Source organism: Podarcis liolepis (assembly GCF_965112155.1).
Source record: "Podarcis liolepis genome assembly, chromosome: 6".
NCBI lineage: Eukaryota > Metazoa > Chordata > Lepidosauria > Squamata > Lacertidae > Podarcis > Podarcis liolepis.
In genome coordinates, this window is record NC_139559.1 from 20,708,594 (window position 1) to 20,736,426 (window position 27,833).

Here is a 27,833-nt window from a genome sequence, read left to right on the forward strand (position 1 = left end):
GCAGTACTGAGGCCCAGACCTTCAGCAGCAGAACTGCATCATGTGCCTTCAAGACTGTTTTCTGGGCCTGGTGGTTAGAATATTCAAGTTGCATAGTAATTATTTTTAAGGGAGTTCAAGCTGTATACAATTGTGAAGATCACTCCTATTTATATAGCACTAAATTTGTAAAGGTCATTTCAGTCTTGTTAAACATCTGAGATAAGAGTAAGAGATAATAAATTGCCTCTTTTTATTTTCTTTATTTCTGAATATCTGTAACCTTAAGCCTCCTAGGTACTCATGCCACATATTAACAGCAGTGATTACACAACCCTAGACAAAATTTCAGCAAGATGCAGTTCCTCCAGAATCATTTGTTACCTTTCACTAACCAATATTAAGACTCAGCATTTCAGTGTTTAAAATATGAAATTGAAGAATACCAGCAAGTCCCAAATGCAGCTGAACACAACTGCTTAACAAGAAGCACCTGCATGGATTAAATCTGAGACATTTATTTTCCACTATATTTCATAGCAATGCATTTCCTGAAAGATGGGTGGGATGTTCAAGTATGACTGAGACACTAAAGAGTCAGAATGCTATGAAGGTGCCTCTCCAAATACAATTTTAATGTTTGTCATGAATAGTGTTAAGGTAAAGCTCAGGTGGAAAAGCAAATTAAGAAGTGCTGGGTATTGCTGGGACTAAGTGACAGTTTCTTTGCAGACAACTACAATTTATTCTACCATAGTAAGATATATATTGCTAGACAAATACTTTAAACAAGAGCTTATTTATTCACAATTCAGATAAATTTTTTGAGACACAAAAGAAATACAAATGACAATAAACTGGAAAAAAATAAGTGACAACATGAGTTTGCATCCAGTACTCTATACATTTTAAAATGGTACCCAAACACTGCAGATGTGGAACTTCAATCAATCCCAAATGATAAACTCCTATTACTATTCCCTTTGAAAGCAAACTGGGAATGGAAAAGTCACTTGCTTCTTTACCTATGATCACATGAACAAAGTATCATTCAGCTTCTGTATCAAGCAGTAATTCAGTGATGTGTTTTTCGAAGTAGCAACTCGTTTCACCTTGTCCGAGCTTTGTTTAGAACAGTCAATATCAGCGTTCCTTGATGCAACTTTGAAATTCTCCCATTCAAAATAAAGAGGTCAGAGCAATGTTACACTTGCAGCCTGTAAGTATCCTTGAAGAAATTTCAAAGCTTCTGCATTCAGGCTAGTACTCAGCATCGAGGGAACCTTTAAACACAAGATAGAGTGGCACTATTAATATGCATCTAAATTACAGTACAGTGGTGCCTCGCAAGACGAAAAGAATCCGTTCCGCGAGTCTCTTCGTCTTGCGGTTTTTTCGTCTTGCGAAGCAAGCCCATTAGCGGCTTAGCGCTATTAGCGGATCAGCTGATAAGCGGTTTAGCGGATCAGCTGATAAGCGGCTTAGCGGATCAGCTGTTTAGCGGCTTGGGAAAGGGGGGGGAGGAAAAAAACCCCCGCAGGAACTCGCAAGACATTTTTGTCTTGCGAAGCAAGCCCATAGGAAATTTGTTTTGCGAAGCACCTCCAAAACGGAAAACCCTTTCGTCTAGCGGGTTTTCCATCTTGCGAGGCATTCGTCTTGCGGGGCACCACTGTACTTTAACATACCAGCATGCAGACATTCAGTAGTGTTTTAACATTTTAGTTTCTCCAAATCCTAAAGCGTTAATTGACTTGTGTGCATCTCAGCGTATACTTTCATATTATAGCTTCGTCTTGCAGTCAGCACTTAAGCTATTGCCTGCATCTACACACTTTGGTATCGTCGCTGCAAACAATGCGCAGAGCTAGCACAGCCTGATCTGTTTCTAGTCAATAAGGACCAAGGGCACTTGTAAAACTCCCTAGTCCCTCAAACCACGGGGGCGGGGGCAGTACCATGCTGCCAGGACTGTGGGAGGTTAACTTTGGATGCAAGGAAAGGGAAAAAGATGGAATCATGTATGTGGTTATCCAGTTAGTCCAACCAGCATGAAGCTAGGTGGAAAGTTATGAACACACCTCTTCACCTTCTACTTGGTGAGCTGGTGCATGGAGCAATGCCACAACCAAGTAACCATCCAGTTGCTGACTAGAGTTTGACAAATTAAGCCATATCAGAACCAGATAATCTGAAAGTGAAGCACGCTTTAGAAATCGCTCTTGCAGAAGCCTGGCACCCCAGTCCCCAACACATCTACAAAATCAGCACAACTGATTTCAACAGAGTGCGATTATGAGCACGTTCATTCAAGATAGCAGTCAAAAAAAGGAATCTTCCAATTTTGACACACTGCGTTTTCTAGGATAAGAGAATAGACTCAGGAGAGAGAAACGATTCCCCACATTCATATCACCACACACACACACACACTAGATTACAGCCATGCAATCTTACTCTGCCTGGACACGCAGTTGATAACTTGTGAAGAGACTGTGCAAGATGGATTTTAGGATTGTTCACAATTTGGCCCACTGGATCGTGTTCTTTTTTCCCAGCAAAGGCAAGCTGGGAGAATGCAGTTTGGTACCCTGGCGTGTCTTCTATATCAATGAAGTGTTCTTCGTCAGGAAGGGTATCATCTTCAGGCAACTCAAAGAGACCAATGAGGGCCTGAAGAAGGGGTGTCCTGTGGAGAAAACCTTTTATTTAATGGACTTATTTGTTGCTCGCTGCAAAAGAATCTAAGCAACTTACGAAAATTAAAATCTTAAAGGCGTAGCACAAAAACAATATGTTACAGCAAACCATTTCAAACCACCACAGAAAACAGCCAATTTTCAGCAGCAGAATATTCCTTAGGCAGAGGACTACCTGGATCTAGTTATCAGAGCCAGAGCAGAAACTGGCAATGGAATGGCACAAGCATTCAGAAAAACTGGAAAAAGCCTGTCCATACTCTGGCTGTTCTTCTATTTTGGACGGTGTCCAAGGAAAACAATGTACTTGCTCTTGTTTCCATTATGCTCCATACATTTATTTGTTTTCCTTATAATTCATATTTCCTCTACAATATAACCACTGCCTTGGTATAAATGCCCCTGGAACTGTTGCTGCCAAATTCATTGATATTGTTATAATTTGGCTATTATTGGAGGAATATTGGAAAACTACTAACAACTTATTTGGAACGGTTCCTGCCGGGAACACTTCTTACTGACAGCTGCACTCCAGCCCACCTTCTGCTCACACAAGCATTCAAGCTCTAGTAGTAGATAGGTAGCCGTGTTGGTCTGCCATAGTCAAAATAAAAAAATTCCTTCCAGTAGCACCTTAAAGACCAACTAAGTTAGTTCTTGGTATGAGCTTTCGTGTGCATGCACACTTCTTCATACCAAGAACTAACTTAGTTGGTCTTTAAGGTGCTACTGGAAGGAATTTTTTTATTCAAGCTCTAGTCACTCCTGCTCCTGACTTGGCAATGTGGATTTTATTATTATTGTTGTTGTTGTTATTTGTCTTAATCTAGAACAGGAGAACTTATATCTTATTAATACTTTTGCTCCCTGACTAAGGTGCATGGGAAAACCACTTTCAAAAGAGGAATATACAACCAAACCTATTGCTTCTCAAGTGCTAGGTGGGGACAGTGAATGGTGGACACAAAACAAGCAGAGGGCTTAACTGCTGAGGTCTTCTCCACTGATACTGACCAGAAGCCCATATTAACAACACATAATGCGCTAACATATTCTGGTTACATATCATTAGTAAACTTCATTACTCTGAACTATGCTAAATTGCATGTGCTTCCTGACCTCACACACACATATTCTGCAAGATTTGTATCCTGAAAACACTGTCCCTAAACTGATCCCCTAAATTCTTTCAGACACAGCAAGATTGAATTCTCACCCCCAAGTTGGAACTCTTATCCTCTTATTCCTAACAACACAGCATATTTTGGCCAGCACATTTTCAAATCTTTTTTGAAATAGGAATGGAAGCAATGGAGGGAGGGAGAGGCCAACAGAGAGATTCCTTCCTTTGGCAAATATCTCTGTTGCAACTGTTTAAGCAAAAACTAGCATATTCCCTGGGTAAGATAGAAATCTTTTTTTAAGAGAGGAATTTCTTCTTCATCCTTAGAAGTTCTACCTTTCAATAATAAACTTTATCAAAGAAGTAACTGCACTTACCACAGCTTTGTGTATTCTGTGTCCATCATAGGAGGGCATTCTGTGAGTATTTTTGTGATACCAACGGCACAGATTTTCTTTTCTACTTGCCCAGATACTTTCTGTATTTCTGGTATTATGATTTTCTCTAAAACCATTCCAAACATCCTGTTAAGTGCCAAAAGAAACCCATTTAATCTTGCAGTATCCACCTAATGCATTTATTGGGTCAAGTACAGATAATTAGAGAGGCTAGAGATCCATTGACTCAGAAATCTGAACACAAATCAGGCAGACCACTGAGCATTACCAAGGAAATGGTGTGTTATGAGTTCCTGGCTTAATCAGTATACCATGAGAGAAGAGCATTAAGAGGCCTCAACATTTCTGACTGAACAGTGACAGAGAAAAGGTGCCAAATCCAAAAAGTACCAAATTATAAGGGCATACTTAAGAGTTTGCTCCTGAGCCTTCCTTTGCCATCTTGAATTAAAGCTGCAAGTGCAAACAAAGAATCTTCCTTTGCAGCCAAAGTAGTTATATTATTATTATTAATTAAATTTGTATGCCACCCTATACCCGTAGATCTAAGGATAGATAGATAGATAATACTTTATTCGGCTATAAGCCCACCAGGTAAAACCAATCGGTAAATAAAATAGCATTTTACATTTTAAAATATCAACCAAAATATTTCAACGCATAATCTCCTTCACATTACACACAGTTTCTAGATGTACCATATTGTGGCCTTGAATATAAAGATGGTGGATAGAGTTTACTAGATTTTAATAGTCATGCAGCATTCCATGAAGTCTTTTATATGAAAGAACAGAATTCAGGAATCTTGCAACCTGTAATGTTCTATAAGAGTCAATGTCCTGGAGTAGATAGGCTAGATGTAATTCAGGTGGTTTAGCAACAGTTTCCAAAATGATTGAACTCAGAATCCTTGATCGGGGAACAATATATAAAGGACAATTAAACAAGATATGATGAAGGGATCTAAGGACAATTCACAGCCTAAACAACTTTTCAAAAGGGTGATTGCTCCTGGTTCTTCCTCTACAGTTTGCCACCTTGAATTAAAGCACATAACTGTCAGGCCTTTATTGCAAGATGACACCAAATTAATTATGAAGTCTAGCCACTTGTGAGGGGATCACTTGGTTTTGCTGCCCTAGGCTTTGCTGGGAGGAACGGTGGGATATGAATTTAATAAATAAACAAACAAATAATATATTTTCATATTCACTTTCAGCTCCGCTGCCTTCTTCCTGGGAAACAGAATGATACCTGAAAATACAGCTATCAGTTATCCCTAGTATAGCCTGGTGCAGTCAGTGTGGTACAGTGGCTGCAGAGCTGGATTAGACCCCCGGAATACCAGGGTTCAAATCCCCATTTGGCCATGAGGCTCACTGGGTGGCCTTGGGCCATTCACCCCCTCCCAGCCTAACCTACTTCACAGGGTTGTTGTGAGAATAAAATGAGGAGCAGGAGAACTGAGATGAAAGGCAGGATAGAATTGTAATAGTAAGAAACAGAAAGAAAACTAAAAAAGAAAAGAAAAAGATACTAACTTTGGCTGTATACTGTCAAATATTTCTTGAAGTGCTATTGCTCCGTATCTTACACAATACAAGTTGATAAAGACTAAGAAACCTATTAAAAGAAGAAGAATGAATCAGAAGCTGTAAAAGAGCACGTATAACAGTATTAATATGTGTCTCTCTCTTCTATAAAATCACAGTGAATAAGCATCTGTATCTTTCCTGCTATCTGTCGACAAAACTTCTTTGCTGGTTTCACAGGGTCTCTAGGACCCACCTGGCAAAGCTGTTATGCAGAGGGACCAACTCCATCACAAATCCCCACCAACCCAGCTCTTATACTAGGTAGGCACAAAGTTCAAGCTTCAATGAATATTCCTCTCTTTGCCTCCAAATCCTGTTACTCTGACCAATATGCCCTTTACAGTGGTACCTTCGGTTATGAATGGGATCCGTTCCGGAGTCCCGGCTGTATCCCGAAAATTTCATAACCAGAGGACCGCTTGTGCGCACGTGCGAGCGGCAAACCTACTTCTGGGTTTGCCACGGCCGTAACCTGAACGTTACGCAACACAAGGTACCACTGTATTGCCATCTTTGAAATCAAATCAAAAGACAAGTGATGATTGTTCTGATCCAAAGCATACTAAGCCCCTCAGGGCAGAGTTCTTCCCCAAATCTATCAGCCATAAAACAAATAGCTTACTTTTGATAAATTTTGTTGTTTTGGAATTCTGAAGTCTTTGGAATAACAGGATGAAAATTTGTTTCCTGTACTGATCAATGGATTCACTAGAAAGACAAAAATACGTTGAAACCGGTTAATCAATCCAGTAGGCCATCTGAGTGTACTATTTCTTAACTTTCTTTTGGCATATTTTGAGTACATCCGATGGGAGATCTACAATAATGCAAGCTAATAGCAGCAAAATTACTTGAATTTGGTATGTTCATACTCACGGGGGCATATGTTCTATAATACTGTTGAGAAGGTAGAATCCTTGATGGTCATTAAGTTTAGAGGCAATAAGTTTCTGGAACACACCCAAAAGTCCAGGCTGTAAATTAAGGAAAACACAAAGTTTTGCATTGGCCTCCACAGTCACAGCAGGCGCTGCAACGTTCCAACAGCTTGACCTCACCTCCAAAGGTGCACTCCTCTGTTGTCTCCCAAGACAGACAGATGCCAGCAAATTATTAACAGTAAAATGATCTGGCAGCTACAAAATCTACCCAGAATGGAATTATGATGTAACTGACTACCAGAGCACAACAGTCAATGAGTCTGGGAACTGATTTAACTCTGCCTAGTTAAACTTGCCTAGCAATGGGGTAAAAAACTGAGTTAAGATTATTCAGGAATTTCAGATCATAGCTGGGTATTCAGCAGTGCTAGGATAGATTGAATGCACTACTGAAAAGTATTGCTTTCATGGGAAAGAAGTATCTAGCTCATCTAATAATTTTATGGCTTATGTAACTAGCTTGCATGGCTTGGAAACAACAGGGAAAATATATAGCCATTCATTCTCTGTAAGTGACAAATGCCTAGCATCAAGTGCAGATTAAGAATTTAAGTCCTGCAGGATCAGGCCTAACTAGTCCCACATTCTGTTCCCTGATTGGCTACCCAGACCCCTATGGGAAGCCCATAAGAGGACATGAGCAAACCAGCACTCTCCAACAGACTGGAAGGGCTGATTTTGGGGGCTGGCATCTTTATGAGAATTCTAAACGGAAACCCAGCCAGTAATCTCTTCAGTCTGCAAAAATCTGAAGTCAGTAAGACTTCCATTCCCAAACATAATGAAAGTGGCTCTGGGGGCTGTAGGAGGGGCCTCAGGTGGATCTCATTTCCTTCTCTGAATGAAAGCAGCATTTCCATTTGTGGAGGGGCAAATCTGAATCCATTCCAACATGAAAAGAAACTTGCTCAAGATAATACATTCAAAATGTGTCGTTTTCTACAATGAAGCATATGCATAGCATCTTTGAATTCTGCCTTCTAGGGTCGCAGTCTGGTGCAGACTTTTCCCTTAGTGATAGCCATTAGAGTCTAATAAAGTTTTGTAACTTCACAAGCTAACTTGAATTAACAACTTGGATTTTCAGGGTGAGTAAAAGATAATTCATTCTTTCTGATATCTACTAACACAGGAGAGGGTCTCCAACCTCTTTTTTATGAAACACACACACACACACACACACACACTTTTAGAAATCAAGCAATGCAATCAGTGTATACATACAATTTTGTCAGCTGCGGCATTTGCTATCGTGCTGGCACCTCTCTCCAAGTAGGCCTGAAGGAGTCTCACCAAAGGGGGGATGTTTCCTGACCTCTCCCACAAGACTGGCTGAAGCAGGTGTGGAAATAAGGCCATATACGACGATGGGATGTCATTTTTATGCATTTCCAGAAGCAGAGACATCACTTGAAACACATATGGAATGAATTCTGTTGAAAGGGGAAGACGGTTTATAAGTGACAGGAGGGTGTATTCATGTGTGCAAATACTGATACCTACAGTATAATCCAAAGGAGCATTTTGTGATTTTGAGCTGGTTGTGAACTCTCAGTCTAACCTACCTCCTCAGAGAATAAGAAACCACCATTTATAGCACCCTGAGGTTATTGGAGTAGGGGTGGGCCAATAACATAAATAAATGAATATAGCCACACAAATTAAGATTTTTCTTTTGGCTTACATAAAGATAAGAAGATATGGGTGGTCATATGTACATCTGCCAAATATAAAAAGGTGTAAATAGGTATATTTTCAATTAGATAAATAAATAATGGCTACTTGAACTGCAGACACTGCTTATACCGTATTTCAAAGAAGCCAGATCATGTTTTATTTTTACCTTGCACGTCATTCTGCAGAATCTCTGTGAACACCATAAACAAAGCATCTTCAAAGCTTCCAATAGCAGTGGGGTTTGCTTTGCAAGTTATCCTTATTGACAAGCAAATTGATTCAAACATGTAATGATTAAAGTGAGGCTTGCTTGGATTCTAAAAAGGAAAAGGAAAAAAAGAAGACGTGAACACCACAAAGTTACTGATAAGATTCTTACTTAAACTAAAAAGCAAGAAGTTGCTTTCAGTGCAACTATCATTACCTAAAACATGATAATTCTAGTCACACCATAGGAAAGCAAACAGTTAACCTCTGACATGAGCCTCCTCCAATCTCTAATCAGGTCAAAATCTGAAAATGGCCATATTTAGCTTGTATCTGGCTAGAACCTCCTCTTGAATTCCCAAGGCCGCCTTAGATGAATATCAACACACTTCTGACTACCAAGTTACTTTTCACCGTATAGATTAACAGTTACATCAATTATAGGTGGACGTACAACTATATATTAAGAAAAATCACATGACAAGCTTAAATGCTTCCATGCAAGTTCCAATCACAATTTTTACTATAACTTACTAGATCCTCATTTAACTTGCATGGAAATTACATGAAAACACAGTGAAAAAATATTTTGATGTTTATTAACTATTAATTTTATTCAGCAGACACACTTGGGGGTTTTTTTGGCTATGCTTTTATATGTACATTTGTTCTGTAGTATTCAGTGGAATCTCCTGATGTGTCTCTACAAAAATTCAATAGAATTCTTTAAAAAAGCGGATACAGTGATATAAGTAAGAGAAAACCTAAGGTTAAAATAAAGTTGTATTCAATAGCTCTTGTCCATAAACACAAGCCCAGAGCAGCACTGTGTGCGCAGATCCACTGTGTGCCCAGTAGATCTTGGGATCATGGTGAGTACCTCCCCCTCCACACACATAACTTGGTTCCCTAACAAGGATTCAAGCAAGCTTTATTTTTTAAATTGGCAAGGAATTACATCAACGCAAGTGACAAAAAGTGAACCTCTAAATCAGGTCGGGAAAAGGGGAACAGAAGAAAGCAATAGTATCTTCTTTTTTACCTTACTGACAGCAAGCAGTTTCTGTGTGAGTTGAGTGATGAGAGAAGGGATGTAGGGAATTATGGCTTCCTGAAGTAGGGAAAAGCTTCTCATGATAGCTGGAAATTCAGAGATTTATATTACTGAATGCAGAAACAACAGCAACATTAAGCTTAACATTACCTTTTCTTCCTTGCATAAAAATACTAGATCTTGTAGGTTGCATCCAAGATAAGAACTTGTTTATTAAGTTTTATATAGGCACGTAGCACCACATTCAAAAATACTAATGGGAGAACCTCTAAGATAGAAAAAGTGGTTTAAATTTGAGGGTAACTATTTGGACTAATAAATGTAGCCTCTTACCTTTCATAATATACTCATTTTCTGATGACCCTGGAAGTGTCAGTGCTTTGAAAAGGTTTGTTAGCAGCATTTCTGTATATGGTGCCATCTCTGCAGCCGTAATCCTGCAGAGGAAAAGAGTGTTTGATTATCACCAATGTTCTTCCAATGACTCATCAAGATCCTCTACTTTGGAGAGTCTTACCAATCCTGAATGGACACCAGAGGGAATGCACGAATGTATGAAATCCTAGAGTATGACAGTGCAAGGGACAGAGAGATGGAGAAGGCCAACTCATTTTCAAGTGCCTCTGGAGCGCAGTCAACTTGGAAATCAGCTAAAAACTCTGGTTTTAGAGAATGCAAGAACTAGCATAATAAATACACGTGTGTGGTTTTATCAATTTAGGATTCTCCATATACAGTGAGGGATATAGCCAAAGCGGCAAGAAATCAATGAATAGATGAGTGTAACATATATACCTGCACATAAACTTACAGTGTAGTGTTGTTAGCTCCTTTCATTGTAAATAACCTTTCAAGAGCATGGGCTGCATAAGTATGAACTACAATGCTTTCTGCTTGAAGATGATTGATTAGGAGAGGAATAGACACCAATAGTTGTTCTTTGGGTACCTACAAAATAGACACATATGTAAAAATGCTTTAGAAGCAAGTACCAAGCCGTTTTGGAAGAATTAGGTCAGAAACAATGGACTGAAAAAATCCATCTGTTATTACAATGTTTTGGTCATTGCAATTGTTATATCAGCAGACCACTGTAACTTTCCTGAATGAGGTATATATACATTGTGCAGCCATACCTGTATTAAGCTTTTTTAAAAATTACTGTGCATATTCTATTAAACCAAGGTCATGGGTCAAGTAAGAGTTCCTAGCCACAGCAATTCAATGTGGGTGGGGGAATCTGTGGGGGAAGAACTGCCAGCAGCAACTGCAGACACCGTGTGTCAGTGGCGTAGCATGGGGGGTGCAGGGGGGCCCGGCCGCAACATCTGGGGGTTAGGGTTAGGGGGCGCAAATCCATGGGTTAGGGGGCACAAATTACTTGCCTTGCCCCGGGTGCTGACAACCCACGCTACGCCACTGCCGTGTGTGTTGGGTGTGGGGGAGGAAAAACAAGCACAGCAGCTCTAGAGCCAGCAATTTCCCCCTCCCTTGCTGGGGAAGCAAGAGATCTTTGGAGCCTATGGACCCCAAGCCTCTCTTTCATGTCCCCCTAACATGTCCTTTTTTACCTCCTTACTGCCAAATCACTGATAGTAGAGGGACAGCCTTGGAGGCTGCTGCAGCCACAACAAAGAGGTTTCCAGGAGGCCACAGAAACTGAGGCTCATGAAATCCTATGGTCCCCAGGATGCTGTCCCATGGACCTTTGGAATGTTTTGCATATTAGAAGATTGCATAGCTGAAGATTTTAAAAGATACCACACACACGAAAACAGGAGCACTTTCTGTACCTGTTCTAAGAAACATAAAGTATGATATTAGAGAATCTTCCCCAAATCAATTATGATCTGTTCACTGGATTCCAGGGAAAGGGTTTTGTCATCTGCATACTGTAACTTTTTCAGAATTGGAGGTTTTAAAATGGGGGGTGGGGTGGGGTACCCTAAAATAATTTATGTTATTTTCCAGAAGTACTGATACCACACTGTGAAACGATTAGTACAGTTCTAGGTACACCATTTGCAGTATTTTTCCCACACAAAAAATAGTCTATCAAACAATTTCAGCTGGATGTTAAGAACTCTGAACTTACTTGGTTCCTGAAAATCATGATGTACTTGATACCATCAGCCTTAAGCACGGGAAACTCATTCACTGCCAAAAAGTTAATACTAGTTACTTATGCAGTTACCATATAGACAAAATTAGATATCTAATAGAAGTTCAAAGTCCCTCAAATTTCACAGCATATTCCCACAATTTATCAACAGAATAAAGATTCCCACTGACAGTCTCAAGCTTAAGGAGAGACAAGATTGCAGAATGACACACACACAAAAATGCTCTTCACTTGGCTCTCCTTTGTTCTGTCCCCATACCCATTACCCCACCCAACTTCAAAAAAATAACCCCAGCCATCCTCAATTTCTGGACCCACATTAAGAACACAGGAAGCCGTCTTCTACTATGTCAGAACACTGGTCCACCTTGACAAATATTGTCAACTCAAACAGTGGGGAACATAAGGTCCTGGCACTGTACACAAGCCACACTTCCTCCCCAACTTTTTCCTCTCCCCCTGGTTGGAATGTGCCCATGAACTCCGATAATGGCTCTTGCTTGCCTACACAGAGGATAGAGAGGAGTGTGAGACATGCATACAAACTAGTTTATTGTATAAAGGCAAAATCTGCATTCATTGCTCTGCCCACTTTTGTCGTTGGCCCTGCCCACCACTTGCATGTGGCCCCTGAAAGGTTGCTTTGATAATCTTCAGCCGATAAGGGTTCTGCACCCCAGGCCACTCTGAGTGGCAGAGGCTTTCCAGGATCTTGGACAGTTTGCCCACCGAGACCAGGTGTGCATCTACAAAAATACAATATACAAGGCAATCCACTAAAACCTGATAAGAAATTAAAGAGATCTTATGACTGTTTTAGTTATCTATGCCCATGTCTTCCCTGCATGACACAACAACACAGATCCAAAATTATTCCCATGTTCGTTTACATTTATTGGTGTTACAGATGTTTAATATAGAATTCTAAGCATACCATTAGGAGACTTCAGGTCTGGTAGAATGTGATTCACAAAGAATTCCGTCAGGTTTACAAGTTCATTGGCTTGTGTTATTCCATGCTAGGATGAAAAAAGTGTGATAAAAGAATCATAAACAATATTAATTGCTGGACTGGTTTATAGAAGCTCCCATTTACACACTAATGAAGTTTGCATGTGAATGATATCTGGCAATTTCTGTAAGTATTCATTGTATATACTTTGGCTTCAAGCATTGGATTGTGAATGGGAGAAGGAATGAGTACTCTTATATTCTACTTATAGGATACTAGGTTAGCCTATTTCAGATATCTAATATAGTTATGAAAGGTGCAAGTGAAAGGTAGGTTAACCACAATACATTTTATGCCATGTCTTCTAAAATGTAAAAAACACAACTTTGATAGAAACAGCCTATATTGCAAACATAATAATAGTCCTAAAAATGCTAATTCTCCATATGCTCATGATTGTTATGTCAATTTAGGTTTTTATTGTAGAGGTGCTCTAAATCTGTGAATGTAATCAGTACTTCTAATTTCAATTGTTGGTAAAATGGAAATTCCCATTCGAGATAACAGAGCAGCACATGGCTATCCCCAAAACACCAAAAATTATAAAGCTGGGCCGCTGTTCTGAAACTTTATTTTCCATATGTCCCACCTCTTATATTTACATCAAGTGCTGAAGTCCCCACCCCAACATTCTGCCAAGCCTAGAAGAGATTGTTAAACCACAGCAATCCAATCCTTGAACACTTACATTAGCATACTTCCAAGAAGGCATGCATGGGAATGCAACAAAATTGGAAGCAGTGACTGCAGAGGTTGGTCCCAGGGCAAATACCAAATTTTGCTCATGGGTTGACCTACTCTATATAAACTATTCCAAAGTCAATTTTATATATCTAAAAGTCTGTGGGTCATAAACATGTCATTACTGTGAAGAAAGCTCTTCCACGGAGTGCTTACTATTAAATAATGGTTCTTCTCCCCAAGGAAACGGGTCTGGATGGGTATTCAACTTATGTACCCTGTGATGCAAACAAGTACCTTTTGTGTCTGAGCTTTCGATGCCAAAGATGTTACAAGGTAAATAGCAGCATCTTTATGCTTCCAGTTGACAGATGGATTCTTTGCATACTCTTGCAGCATAGAGTTAACGTAACCAGAAAAGATCCCAGTAACAGGTCCTTCAAAAAACTTGCACAACCCTCTTACAAGATCACAGGCTGCTCTGCGTCTGGTATCAATATCTGCAAGGCAGAGATAAAAACAAGATGCATTATGGGTTATATTAAAACAATGTTTCTTCATTTTGAAGCTCTGCTTGCAAAACGGCTAAATTGGATTCACCCTGCTGTGCTTCAGGGACAGAGCAATTTGCTAAAATAGGCTTCTCTATTCATAAAAATCATGCTAGTGGTATTAAGGAATGCAGAATTACAAAATCTGCCAAAATATTGATTCTCATGAATATAAATGAAAGCAAAAACTGCAGGTCCATAGCATCAAAACACAAGTAAAATAACATTCAGAAGAATTTTGGGACTATTTAAAGGATAGTTTAGGATCCTATAAAACTTATCCTGACACAGTCAGCAATTTAAGATCACAAGGGGAACAAATGGTTCACTAAAAATGACTGCTCCCTGCAGCATGTGCCCCTTAAAGGCTCAGAAGAAACTCTCAGTCCCAGAGTTCAATGGGGTTTAAATTCCAAGTGTGCACATATATAACTGAGACTTTTGAGTAAGAAGTATGTGAAGCACTCAACCCAAATGCATCTGCTTCTTTGGTACTCCATAGAAACAGACTATATATTAGAAGAGAGGGTGTGAAAGGCTACAAGAAGAAAATTCTGGCTGGGGTAAAGAAGAACTTCATAGAGAACTGTTTGGAGTAACTCAGGAGTGGAGGCTGAGCTTTCAGTAGGAGAATGTTGTAGGCACTGGATAAATAAGGTGCAACAACCATTTAATCTGATGTAGTGCTAGCCCTCCTAGTGTTGCAGTAATACACCAGCAACTACTAAAAAGCAAGACAAAAACAAGTAGCCCTTAAAGCAAGCAAATTTGCCTTAAGGCTTGTCAGATGAACCCCCACCCCCAATAGCCAACAAATGTGCTCATCCATGGAATCACAGGACAAGCGCAAAAAACCCCACACCATTACATATTTGAATCCCAAAGGGAAGAAGTATTTTAACCCTATTACGAATGCATGCCTATTCAAGGGAAGACAATTAATGCATGTACTTATGCACATGTCAACACTTCAGAAAACTGCATCAGTTCTCAAATGCCATTATACACCCAGTATAGAACTGCTTACCAGATCCTTCCAAGTCTCTTCTGATATATTCTTCAGAATTATCTTCAAAGGCTTCTTCATCAGCAGCTGCAGAAAAGCAGTCCACAAACATGTAAAGGATCAGCCATGATATACAAACTGCATTTATTTTAATATAACATATGCTTGTAAATAAATTTAAATCACCTATTATTGGGCTCTGTTTTATGAAGTTACCATGATCAAGGCAATGGGAGTTCGTGAACCATCAGTATTTTATATGAGAGTAGTAAATAAAGTTCTCATCTAGAAGAGTTTGGATTTGATATCCCGCTTTATCACTACCCGAAGGAGTCTCAAAGCGGCTAACATTCTCCTTTCCCTTCCTCCCCCACAACAAACACTCTGTGAGGTGAGTGAGGCTGAGAGACTTCAGAGAAGTGTGACTGGCCCAAGGTCACCCAGCAGCTGCATGTGGAGGAGTGGAGACACGAACCCAGTTCCCCAGATTACAAGTCTACCGCTCTTAACCACTACACCACACTGGCTCTCCAGTGTGAATACTCAGGTCAGGGTCCAAATTACATTGTGGAACTATTTTCATAAAGCCATGCATTCCACCTTTAAATAGCAACCCCGCACCATACTGCACAGCAAATTAGTTTTGAAATAGAGAGATTTCCAGAAGCAGCAGCTTATGGTATAGCATTGCTCTTCAAAGGCAAAAAGTAAAAGATTCCATTAGCATGAGATGCTCTTTAGATCCTGATCACAACCAATGTATATCTTTGTATGACAAAATATTGAGGATAGCTTGGAGTAGCTGGGGATTTTAACCGTTTGGCTGCTTCAGACATAAAGCCAAATCTTTAACAACAAGATTTGAAGCAGCCTCTCCTTAGACATGATGATTCCCTGACTTCTTTCATCATTTGAGGTGAACTATGATTTACCATTTCATCTGAACTGCCAAAATTATAGTTTGTACTTCGCCCAACAAACTAAGACTGGAAATCAGTTTGAGATACTGAAAGACTCATTTCTGGAGTACAAAAACTTTCTTTGGCATTATGTATGAACCACTTCATGACAGAGACAGGGGGAAATCCAATTAATGTAAAAGCAGTGTACTACACTCAGATTAAACTGAGCTAGAAGAACTGGTGGATGAGGAACTCAACTCTTCCAAACTGATGAGTTACTTCAGTCACTCATGATGGGATGGGATACCTGTACCCCTCTGGATACTGCTGGGATCCCAACTCCCATCAGCCCTGCCCAGCGTGACCAATGGTCAGAAATAGTGGGAGTTGCAGTCCAACAACAGCTGGAGTGACAGAAGTTCCCCAACTCTGACGGACATACATATTACATATATATAAAAGGGAAGTGCAGTTCTGAGAGTGCAGAACAGAAAATGCCTCTCAAAACCATGCTGCAAACCTCTTGAACGCAAATGGCCACAAATACAGTCCATTACTTGGCTACTGTGCCAGTTCTAAAGCCCTCAGTGTTAAAAACTCAATTTTTGCTTTCCTGGAAAATTTTAATAAAGATTTTAAAGAAAGGAAATATTTACCTCTAAATTCCATGTTGGGAACAATGACTTTTTCACAAATACTTGTCAGTGTATTCTGGTCTTCAAACAGGTGCTTATAATGGGGCCTCTCACAAACCGAAGCTAGAAACTGGATTGCATTACTTACCAACTGAGGGGGGGAAAACACAAAATGAGCATAATCTGAAGACCACCTAAAAAAAGGTTCATTTATTTCAAGCTGGATGGAGGAGAGTCACTTACCAAATCATATTTAACTTCTTGCCCTGTTGTGACTAATAAATTCCAGATTGCTGTGACAAAACGGGGCAGGTAAGGCTGAAATTCTTCATCATATTTTTGGGCGTACAAAGCTGCATTGTCACAAATTTGGGATTTCAAAAGCTCTAGCAGACCAGCTTCTTCTTCATCCTAGCAACAAAAAAGAAGCACCACCAACGTATTTGGAAAATGCAGTCTCCTAGTACCCCTGACATCTGCCAAAGCAGCAAGTAAAGCAAATGAAAGGAGGGGATTTGGAGGCAGGAGGAGGGCAGGATGATCAGGAGGCTCAGGGGATGAAAACGGGACAATAACACATGCCTAGGGGCATCATCTAGGGTAAAAGTCCCAACTGGGTTCCAAAATCAGCCAAGCAATTCCCCATGTCTTGAAAAAGTAGTTTGTGTTGCCCAAAGCCAAAATCCTAGTCTGGCTGGAGAAATGTTCCCAAACACTAACAGAAAGTGAGGCCAGATTAACTAGATGCTCATCCGAGGGCAGGCTTGGTAGCATTTCCCTCTTCCAAAGCCAATTTCTCATTGCCCAGTCAGTCATCACATATGACCATGACAAGAGAATTACCACCATCAACATATGGACCCAGTGCTATGATATGTTATACAAAGGGACACAATTTTTTATTTGAGAAAATTACCATCTAACTTTAATTTTTCCTATACTGGCTCCACAATTTCCCTCCAAGAGAATGACAAAAATCAGAATTACTTGAGCTACTGCAATTTCAGTGTCCTGTTCAGAACCCAGGAAAGCTTCTTTTTTGCAGCTCAAGTGGAGTTCTGAATTCCCTTTCCCATTACACAGAAATTTTCCAAAAGATTTTATGCCAGAGAAGAGGAAATTGTGACCCTCCAAATTTTGTTGACTCCATCAAATTAAGTCAGCATGACCAATGATCAGGGATGAGTTTTAGTCTAGCAGCATCTGGAGAGCGACAGCTTCTCTATCCCACTTTTATGTTGCTACTTACATCTGTCTGTAAGAGTTTGTTATCCAAAGTTAGAAGATTATGGAAATTCATCATCCAGGTTTCCATGTTATCTTCAAAAAATTCAGGAAGATCCTACAAAATAGAGAAGTAGATCCACATCCGTAGTTATTTTTCTATTAGGTAATTGCTTATTTAAGAAGCATACTTTCCTGTCTATTTTGGCATGCAACCTGCTCAAAGAAATACAGAATCACCACATTACTTTTTTTAAAAAAAACAAGAGAAGGTATGGAACATAATTTTCAACTGCTAAAGGAAATCCAAAGCCCAAGAGACACAAACAAAGTCAATTTCTCTGTAGCTTTTAACGTGTGTAGCTCATCAACCTTCTCCTCAGTTTTCAATCAGCATAGCAGGAGCTGTGTAACAACCAGCTTGCTTTACGGCTTGACAGTGCTTCAAGGCAATGGAACTGCAGCCTATTGTGTCAGATCCGTTTTGCTCACCCAGGGTTCCCAGAATTAAGGGTCATTGTGGACCACATTAGACTTAGTAACAGATGCATGTAAGCCCTGCTTCTTTATTTACTGGCCTACCATTACGCCTATGAAGAGTAAAAAACAAGAAGCACCCACCTTTCCTTTGACTTAATTAAACTTAAGTAGGTTTATTACCCCTAAATTTGAGAGGTTCTGTCTGTCAACAGCTATCGTTCCCTCTGTTCTTTTGTCTCCTGATACAACCTTTGATCAAATCCAGTCTTACCAAAAATAATCAGCGCTGAATCCAAATCTGAAAAGCCAAGCTTCTTATACTAAAAGGTTACATGCACATTACTTTAGATTTGTTAAAGCTCTAACAAACAACTTATCCTAGCACACTTATGGAGCACTGACATTTGGCCAGATACTTGCGTTTTTAAACTTGCTTGCATCTCCAAAACCCATCAAGAATTTTGGCTAGCAGCACCGAGGTTTTTAATCGTGCAGTTATCCATCAGTGAAATTGCTCCTATACAGAAAGTTGCTTGCAGGATCAGAACTATCCACTAGAAGAGCATGTAAAAGATGGCTTACCTGAAAATTTAAACTGTAGAACAGCTTAGCAATCAGAATCAGAGATGAGAAGAGTACTTTCAAAGCACTGACATCATTTGCATGAGTACTACAAAGCTCAATTGTGGCCTGGAAAAGAGCAATTTTAATAGCAATCACCAACAAAATCTATTCAGACACTTGCCAATACTGTTCCACTTCTGTGAAAGCTCACTGATGCCACAAATTCATGCCTCTCATCCAAATTCAACTAAATGCAATTTCTCTTTTCTATTAAAAGCACAATATATGTTCAAAACCAGATAAGCTAAAACATCAATAAAATATAAAAGCAACAAAACAAAAAGGCACAGCCTAAAAAAGAGAGGTCTGAACACCAGTAGCGTTGTTTTAATAAAAACATCTTAATTTAGCATCAATTATTGCAGTTATTAATAAACATCTTATTATAGGGTGCTAACACATGGACAGAGTAAGCATGGAAGATTTTAATTCAAACTTTATCTTCTTCACCTTATATATCTGACTATCGCAGCAGCTAGGACAGAAGTAGGAACTTCATAATAGTCAACATAAAATGCTTTATGCTGGCTGTGAAGTTAAAAAAAATACATTACACAGAAGATATATAAATCAATTCCATATTTCAAATACAACACTGTACCTTAAAGAGATTTGTCAAGGGAAGTGCGAAAGCATCAAGAACTAGTTTGATCTCTGTCCACAGTTCATTTGATTTAAACTCATGACGATACCTGACAAATGAAGGAAAACCAGAGCTATTTAATTTGCGTGATCATTTTCTATGTATTTGAAAACTAGAGCCAAGTAAAAGAAAGAAGTTGAAAGGCATTACTGCTAGAACAGAGTGCTTTTACTTTCAAAACAGAACTTGGAAATTCATGGCCCTCACCCACTACCTTTTGAATAAAGAATGTGCTGTACGAAGAACTCCATTAATAACATGGAAGTCTCCACTCTGAAAGCGATTCACCATCTCCGTTAGCAGATCAGGCCATTTCTGAGGGAAGTCTTCTCTACCAATTATGCTGATAGCATCACTTAACTAGGACAGAGCGAGACAGAAACATTATGCAGGTATTTGCATGGAGATAAACAACCACCTTACAGTAAACTCAAGACAGGCTTTCTACATGTTAAGTATGCAACTGCCAGTGACAAAAGCAGGTGCATGTGTACCTCCCTGATCCTTTCTGCAGTATCTAGCAGATCTTATTCATGACACCACAACTTTCCCCCCTTCCCCACCCCACTGTCAATGGCAGCATGATAGGACAGTGGACCATGTGAAATCATGAAAGTGGTACAAGATACTATGGAGGGGGAATTGCATGTACAGCTACCATTTTGGCAGACTCACATTCAGTGTCCTGGCTCATTTTGCCTTAAGAATATGCCACTAAGGATGGTATCCAACTAAACAGATCCACTAGGGCAAGGACTTTTGGCTGTGCAAATGAATTTCTTCTCCTTCTCTTCTCCCTGACCCCCCCAACCCTTCAAATCTTTTATGGGGGTTCCCTTGACCATCTACAGCAAACTGGGGAGGTGCATGGAGGGCAAGGAGAAAGAAGAAGTTTCAGTGCTCAAGCAGAAATTATTGCACTAGTGGGCCTATTTAGTTGCCTTTTCCCCACTCACCCTGGATATCAAACTAGAACAAGACACTGCATATGGGAAATTCAGCTGGCATACTGGGGTAGTTTCACACACTGCCTAATTATTTCGTGACTTTTAAAATCTGTCCAAATGTTCTCATAGGATTCCCTCCCATGGCTTCAATGGCACACCTGTAATCACATGTTTTATCTTCACCATATCAGCTATGTTTGCTAAAATTAAGAAGCGAAAAACCCAATACTTCTGAAATGTTAATGCAGGTTTCATCTTATTTCCAATAAAAAACTTAATAGCGGCTTCCCTTCTTTGCATATAAGATACATATAATATGAATAGTAGGAATACATATTAATAATACCAATACAAATCGGAGCAAACTTATCCTTCAGACTTCACACTTCCCTGAATTTTGTAATACAATTCTCAACTCAAAACAACATACCAAAATGCACCAAAAATCACTTATTTTAGGGTAAGATATTTAAAAACCAATTTTCATACTGATTTTTTTCCCCAGGTTATAGACAGACTTGTGAACCAACATGCGTGAAATTGACACAAACCAGAAACAAAGCAACTCATCCGCCCTTAGATGTATCTACTGCGTCTCACTTTAAAACAAAATTTCATATACTAACACAATCAGTCTCCCAGCACAAAACAATTCCCTGTTGAAATAAGCTGAATTCTGTTTTTTTTCTTCATTGTCACCTCACCTGTTTTTGAATTTGTTCTGGACTGCTAAGCATTAGGTGTACTATGTTGGCTTTGATGGCTATCCTGTCGGCTTCACATATTTTGTTTGGTTCATCTTCAATCTAGGAACAAAATGTTAGTTGAGCTAGTATCATAACATCTCGAGATCCTTGCATTTTTGCAGCAAGTGCATTGGCTGAGTTGTAAGATTTCAGGAAAAAGCAAACGCTACACATTTATTCTGAAACATGTTGGGCCCAGGAAATATTTTCCTGTGCATACCGCCAATCAGACAGACAATAGACCACAACCAGTTGCATCACAACAGCTCAGCTGTAAACACTACATACTGGCATGTGGATGCATCAGGCGAGATGGGTGGAATTTGCTGACACCAGGAAGCAGAGTTCCATTTCGTGCTCTGTTTCCACTTCCATCTGAAATTATCTGGTCACTGCATCAGTGTTCTCCATCAAACTAAACAGCAACTGCAGGGGTTGCCATGGTGCAGCATCCACTGCCGGCTTATAGCCTCCCCACTCCACCCCCGCTGCTTCAGTTATCATCTTCACAGGTTCAAATGCTCCATGAGAAAGGAGCTACCTTCCCAATTCCTGATTCTGTGCCAATAACTGCAGCTGTAAAAATGATACTTCTCCAAATTTATGATTTAACTATTTATATGACGTTATTTTTCAACGTTTTAAACCCATTGCTGAGAAAGCACCTGAAGAGTAACCAAGTACAATCCCTTAAAGCAGATTCTGGAACATCCTCAAAATAATAAATATTAACCTCAAAGTGGACCATTTGATTCAGTTGTGATTAAGTGTCCTAATTTCCTGTTGCAATGAATTAGTACCAATAGTTGGAAGATCTGAAGCAGATACAGTTCAAAGTTATAAAAATTAAAACACCAATTCTAATGAAAGTAACCAAATCAGAAAAGGGTAACATGGTAGGAAGTATAATAAATTCATTCAACAGTTCACCAGTAAGAACTATTTCTCATCTATCAAGATCACTGTACTGTCTCAAAAATCCTGACTGTGAGAGAGAAAAAATTCTTCTTTTTCTTTCCTCTACTTCTCATTTTTCTTTCCACATCTCATTTGCAGAAGATAGTAACAACAAGGCATTTGTAATGTTTTCTGCAAAAGCCAAGTTCAAGCACCATCATCCATACCTTTCTCAAGTTATTTGTAGGTGCCACAGAACTTGGGGAAGGGAGGAGACAATGAAGGGCACCAATAAAGGATTGGCTAGTAAAGCAAGTCCAAATGTGTGGATCCTTGCAACTAGCAAAGCAACCAAGGAAACTATTAACCTGGGATTTCAGATACAAAATCACTATTACCTTCAGTAAGTAAGTGTACTAATAGTATGTTGTTCTGGAAGAATAGATACCTGTTTCTAAAGGCAGCCTTATGGGTAAAAGGTAAAGGTACCCCTGACCATTAGGTCCAGTCGCGGACAACTTTGGGGTTGTGGCGCTCATCTCGCTCTATAGGCGAGGGAGCTGGCGTACAGCTTCCGGGTCATGTGGCCAGCATGACTAAGCCGCTTCTGGCGAACCAGAGCAGCGCATGGAAACACCGTTTACCTTCCCGCTGGAGCGGTACCCATTTATCTACTTGCACTTGACGTGCTTTCGAACTGCTAGGTGGGCAGGAGCTGGGACCGAACAACGGGTGCTCACCCCGTCGTGGGGATTCGAACCACCAACCTTCTGATCGGCAAGCCCTAGGCTCTGTGGTTTAGACCACAGCACCACCCACATCCCTGGTATTCCCTTCAATAGCTTACCACAATACCAAATCTGATGTCTATAATCATCCTGCAACATCTTAGTTCACAAGCGTTCCCATTACTTTATTCATAACCACTTACTTTACAAGGAAACACACTATCATAGTACAATTGTAATAAATAAAATACCTACAATTCTCCAGTTCCTTTTAATGTAATTCTTGAATGTGACAGAGGCACAGACTTTGATGACATTATCTTGGGACTTCTCCAGTAGAGTTAAAAGTAGCAGTGGGTAATTCTGGTTTCCTTCAACCGACTCAAGGAATTTTTCCGCTATAAAGCATTTAAATATAATGAATTTAGCATAAAGGTTAGCTATTCCACAGTCTAAACACCAAACATTTAACACCATTTAATACAATACCAAGCTAGTGTTTAGCATGATACAGTGAAGAAATGGCTATTAATGGATGGTATCCTACTAAGCCACACTTAGGGTAGATCCACTGAAATCAATTTACTTTAGTCACAACCAGCTTGTTCAATACCGCTACTGTTACTTGACCTACACAGAGTATGACTTAGTTGGATATCGCCTAATATTTCTATGACAGTACTTGCAACCCCACAATTATTAAACAGCTGAAATATGGCAACTGCAAATCATTTTATATGCAGATCAGGAAGCTGCTCTTAAATTCTGTATCTTCACAATTTATGAAAAGGTAGCCCAGTTTGGACTGTCATCTTAACCTAAATGTTATGACTGTGAATAACAAAGAGACAAAAAATATTAAGCCTCTCCTCTTCATTTTACTGAAAAACTTTGACTCATATAGTATTTTGAAAGTTTTCCAGAAATGCAGAATGCACAGCAAGAATTAGTACTGGAAGACCCAATTTAACTGATGGGAAGTAATTTAATGAAATAGTTACGTATTTTGTAAAATTTAACAGTTGAACACCAATATTATACATATTTACTTATTTATATTTTGCAGTGTTAATAAACTGTTTTGGATTCAAAGAACCACATAACTAGTTCCACACAGCCAACAGATGTTTAGACTTAATGTTTCTTGTACAGAAGCTCTCCATGCTGCATGACAAGCCTGTTGTGAGAGCAGTTTCATAAGCTGTGTGAGATTTGGCCTGAGGATCTGCTGTTAAAAGCGGGAGGGGGGAGTCAACAATTCCACTAGGCAAAAACAGCACCTCCAGTAGTGACTCTTTCTAAGAGGTCAGGACAGTGTGGACCTGACCTTCAATGCAATTCAACGAATATTTATTCAAAAGCAAATCCCAGTATATTCAATGGGGCTTACTCAGATATAAGCATGCAGAGATCACTAATTTATCTGAACAGCTAATAAATAAAGATGTGCAAAATACACATTTGCCCCTCCTCTAGTCTTTTTGAAATTAGTTTGATTTTTCTTGAGATTTCCACAGTTACTTTGCCTAAGCAGGACCCCCTGAATTCACATTTACTATCCTGAGTGAGACTGTGGGTACAATCAAGATAAGTAAGGCATGCCTAATGAAGCTGAAGGGACATGAAGTGCTTAAACAGTTCACCTCAACTTCAAATCTGATTTCAGATTTCAATGCAACCTCCTCTCTTTGCATCATGCCCAATCACCTCAAAGGCAGATTTCAGAATGGAACCATGGACAGTTAATATGACTCAGAAAGTATTCACTGATCCGTCATGCAGTTTTGATCGCAGGAAGATTAAAGCCAACTTGCATTTAATAATCAGTAATGTGACTGCAATTCAAAAAGCATACAGATGGACCTTCTAACGTTTTTTTTAAAAGAATGTATGTCCAACTGTCACATGAGGTTTCCAGGGGTCAGCCATCCCACCCACACAACTGATCTGCATTTAAAGTGACAGAAAGTAAAAAGAGGTCTCATTTTGACACATACTGATTTCAGTCAGCCTGCTCCTTCAGATAAGAAAATATTGAAAAAAATCAAGCAGTTTTCTTTTTCATTAATGAATGTTGTTCCAACAGTTTGAAAAACCATGTTCTGGGCCATTACCATTGATTCTGAAAAAACCAGAAAATGACTAAACAGATCTTATAATGTTTTGGGTCAAACTATCACTAGGCACCATTTAATGCAGGCTCAAATTTCATATTTTTAAACTGTTTACCAGGACGCCTTATGGCAGGATCAGGATCAAGTGTCTTCTTTAAGTATTCTGTCAAAGTCTGCAAATTGGCATCACTCAGTTCCATAACTGCAGAACCTAAAAATTTAACAAAAATTTCTATAAAAATCAGAAACAAGAACAAGAGTCATAAGCAAAGTTTCTGTATATTGCTACATGTTTTTGAACCACCTCTTATACTTGTTTCCATTGCCTTCTGAAAAATCTCTCTGGAAAGTCAAGGATCCCTTGGGAACAACCACTAGAAGAAAAAACCCTGCAGGCATGTATGAAAACCTCTAGGTGCACACATGCAGTTCAAGAGCCAGTGTGGTGTAGTGGTTAAGAGCAGTAGACTTGTAATCTGGTGAACCAGGTTCGCTTCACCACTCCTCCACATGCAGCTGCTGGGTGACTTTGGGCTAGTCACACTTCTCTCAGCCCCACTTACCTCACAAAGTGTTTATATGGGGGAGGAAGGGAAAGGAGAATGTTAGCTGCTTTGAGACTCCTTAGGGTAATGATAAAGCGGGATATCAAATCCAAACTCCTCCTCTTCTTTAGTTTTAGATAAGTTACATACAACATACTTGACCATCACACAAAATCAGGAACCAAAGTGATCATTCACACACATGTACTCATAGACAATTATTGACAACTGATTATAATACTGAGAGGCCTCTGGAAACAACAAGAATTTCCTCTCCTGCGCAACTGGGCAAGAGAAAGGTCACTATACTCTCATTCCTCTTCTGAAACTGACAGCCCCAGTTGGAACACTGAACTCTCCTCCTGAATTCTAGGCTGATCACTGATCTACTGAGAGCCATAGGACCAAGGATAAACAGTTGAGCAAAGAGGAGGGCACATCATGTGTGAATGTATGGATCTGATGGATAATGCAAGAAATGATGAACATGGCTAATTTAATACATGGCCTGTTAGAGGCATGAGGCGGTTAATAAGGCAACAAAGGGTGACCCTCCAGCTTCTCTTCCACAGATCACGCTTCTTGGTTTACTGACAAGCTTGAACACTAGTGGTAAAAAACATAGAATTTTCCATACGGTGCAGGGGCTGACTCCACTCACTGTAACAGTTAAATTTTGCTGAAAAAGCTACTAAGGTACTGTCCAACTGGTCATAATTAGATACTGCCTATAGTAAGTAAAGGTAAAGGGACCCTTGACCATTAGGTCCAGTCGTGACCGACTCTGGGGTTGCGGCGCTCATCTTGCTTTATTGACCGAGGGAGCCGGCGTACAGCTTCCAGGTCATGTGGCCAGCATGACTAAGCCGCTTCTGGCGAACCAGAGCAGCACATGGAAACACCGTTTACCTTTCCTATAGAGGAAGTGTCAAAAGCATCCACTTGTTGCAGTTGCATGGCTCACGTTTGACCTAGTTTCCACACAGGTTGTTTGATACTGTGAAGGCCATGATGTGTTTTTTCACCCCAGACCCACCATGACAGATGAAAACTTCTAGCTACAATTACAAACATTTTCCTGGAGAAGGTCCACCCACTGTTTAAGAAACCATTGTTGTATGAGGAGGATCCAGCCGCTGTTAACCCAGTTTCACTGCTACAAAATGCTACTGCACATCTCCTAAATAATACTGGGAGATATAAACATATTCTATTTCATACCATTTACCGATATGTCGATTACCTGTGCTGTGAGTTCAGGAAATGGCCATTATTTTTTCTCAACTCCTAATTTGCAATGTGGAAATAATATGCCATGCAAAATTACCACAAACGTTTATGGAAATCCTTTGAAATGTAACGTTCCATGCAAGCACCTAAGAATCACCTCTGAACACGTGCAGAGTGGCTTTCCCTTGCCACTGAACACCCGCAAGTCTCTTCCAAGTCAGGTTAGGAAACACCCTATTTCCGCATAAGCCTAGACCCATCACATCTTTCTGGAGCTACTAGCACCGTAGTCACTGACATGCATGCTTACTCTTAAGTCAGCCCAGCTCCATTCAGTGGGGCTCATGCCCAGGAAAAGCACGCAGAGGATTGCAGCCTAAGCCTTGCTTTGCACCCGCTCATTACACCCAGGGAACCAGGAGCTACAAATCCTGCTCCCTCCGCAGCATGTGGCAGTCCCGTGGCCTCCGGGCTGAGTCCGCGAGGAGAGAGGCTTGGCCTTAATACCACGAAGGGGGAAATCGCAACGGAGAGACAGTGATTGAAAGTATATTCGGATCACACCACCTCGTTATTTCGCCCACCGGAGTGGCAGCTGCGGTGGCCAATCAACAGGGCGCTTTCGTCACGGGCTAGGCTCAAGGACCAACGGGGGGCGCGCGCAGCCCCAAAGGGGCGGGCCGAGGCAGACGCAGCATGCTCAGGTGCGCCCCCTCCCTCGGCTGGGCCCACAAGCCGAGAGCCACCCGAGGGCCGGGGAAGGCGGACCGCGGCCGCCTCCCTTCGGGGTTCCGCCGTCTCCCCCCCTGCCCGACTCAGGGCTCCGGACCCCCGCCGCTCAGGCGCCCGGCCTCACCTGACGGACCCCTTGAGAGAGCTCGACTAGCAGCGACGGCGGCGACAGCAACTCCTCCGCTTCACATTCAAACCTCGGCGAGAGGGCGCGGCGGCGACGTAGTGACCGAATTACGCAGGGCGCCGAGCGGCCTCTTCCCCTCTCCCCCCCCCCGCCGAGCACCAATCAGCGGCCGCCTTCTCGAAAGGCCCCAGCCAATCCCGAGCGCGAGCCTGCC

At 40.5% G+C, this 27,833-nt stretch overlaps 1 protein-coding gene across 4 annotated transcripts; it reads right to left on the reverse strand.

Annotated features, from left to right (window-relative positions):
• Positions 1–762: 762 nt before the first annotated feature.
• CSE1L (chromosome segregation 1 like) lies at positions 763–27,813 on the reverse strand. Of its 4 annotated transcripts, none has more exons than XM_083507979.1 (25): positions 27,617–27,813; positions 25,101–25,196; positions 23,127–23,269; positions 21,205–21,306; positions 19,768–19,913; positions 19,512–19,602; positions 18,869–18,976; positions 17,832–17,924; positions 16,826–16,993; positions 16,604–16,733; positions 15,067–15,132; positions 13,786–13,988; positions 12,730–12,814; positions 11,769–11,830; positions 10,485–10,621; positions 10,007–10,110; positions 9,662–9,759; positions 8,579–8,729; positions 7,960–8,168; positions 6,671–6,768; positions 6,417–6,502; positions 5,741–5,822; positions 4,179–4,325; positions 2,437–2,668; positions 763–1,262 (listed from the first exon to the last, which is right to left on the reverse strand). In XM_083507979.1, exons 2-25 carry the CDS (start codon positions 25,183–25,185, stop codon positions 1,173–1,175), a joined length of 2,916 nt encoding a protein of 971 aa, XP_083364105.1. In that variant the 5' UTR covers positions 25,186–25,196; positions 27,617–27,813; the 3' UTR covers positions 763–1,172. The 4 variants fall into 4 exon arrangements, with proteins under 4 accessions (XP_083364105.1, XP_083364106.1, XP_083364108.1 ...); XM_083507980.1 differs by having other exon boundaries at positions 27,626–27,755; XM_083507982.1 differs by having other exon boundaries at positions 27,328–27,755.
• Between the last annotated feature and the right edge of the window lie 20 nt (positions 27,814–27,833).

What these genes read in the sequence shown, in the direction of transcription:
- CSE1L (XM_083507979.1), bottom strand. Translation starts at nt 25,185, where the DNA reads ATGGAACTGAGTGATGCCAATTTGCAGACTTTGACAGAATACTTAAAG. An exon ending in TCCTGCCATAAGGCGTCCTG is followed by an intron (nt 23,270 to 25,100) that starts GTAAACAGTTTA and finishes AATGCTTTATAG; the next exon opens with CGGAAAAATTCCTTGAGTCG. An exon ending in TCTGCAGAATGACGTGCAAG is followed by an intron (nt 8,169 to 8,578) that starts GTAAAAATAAAA and finishes CCCTTTCAACAG; the next exon opens with AATTCATTCCATATGTGTTT.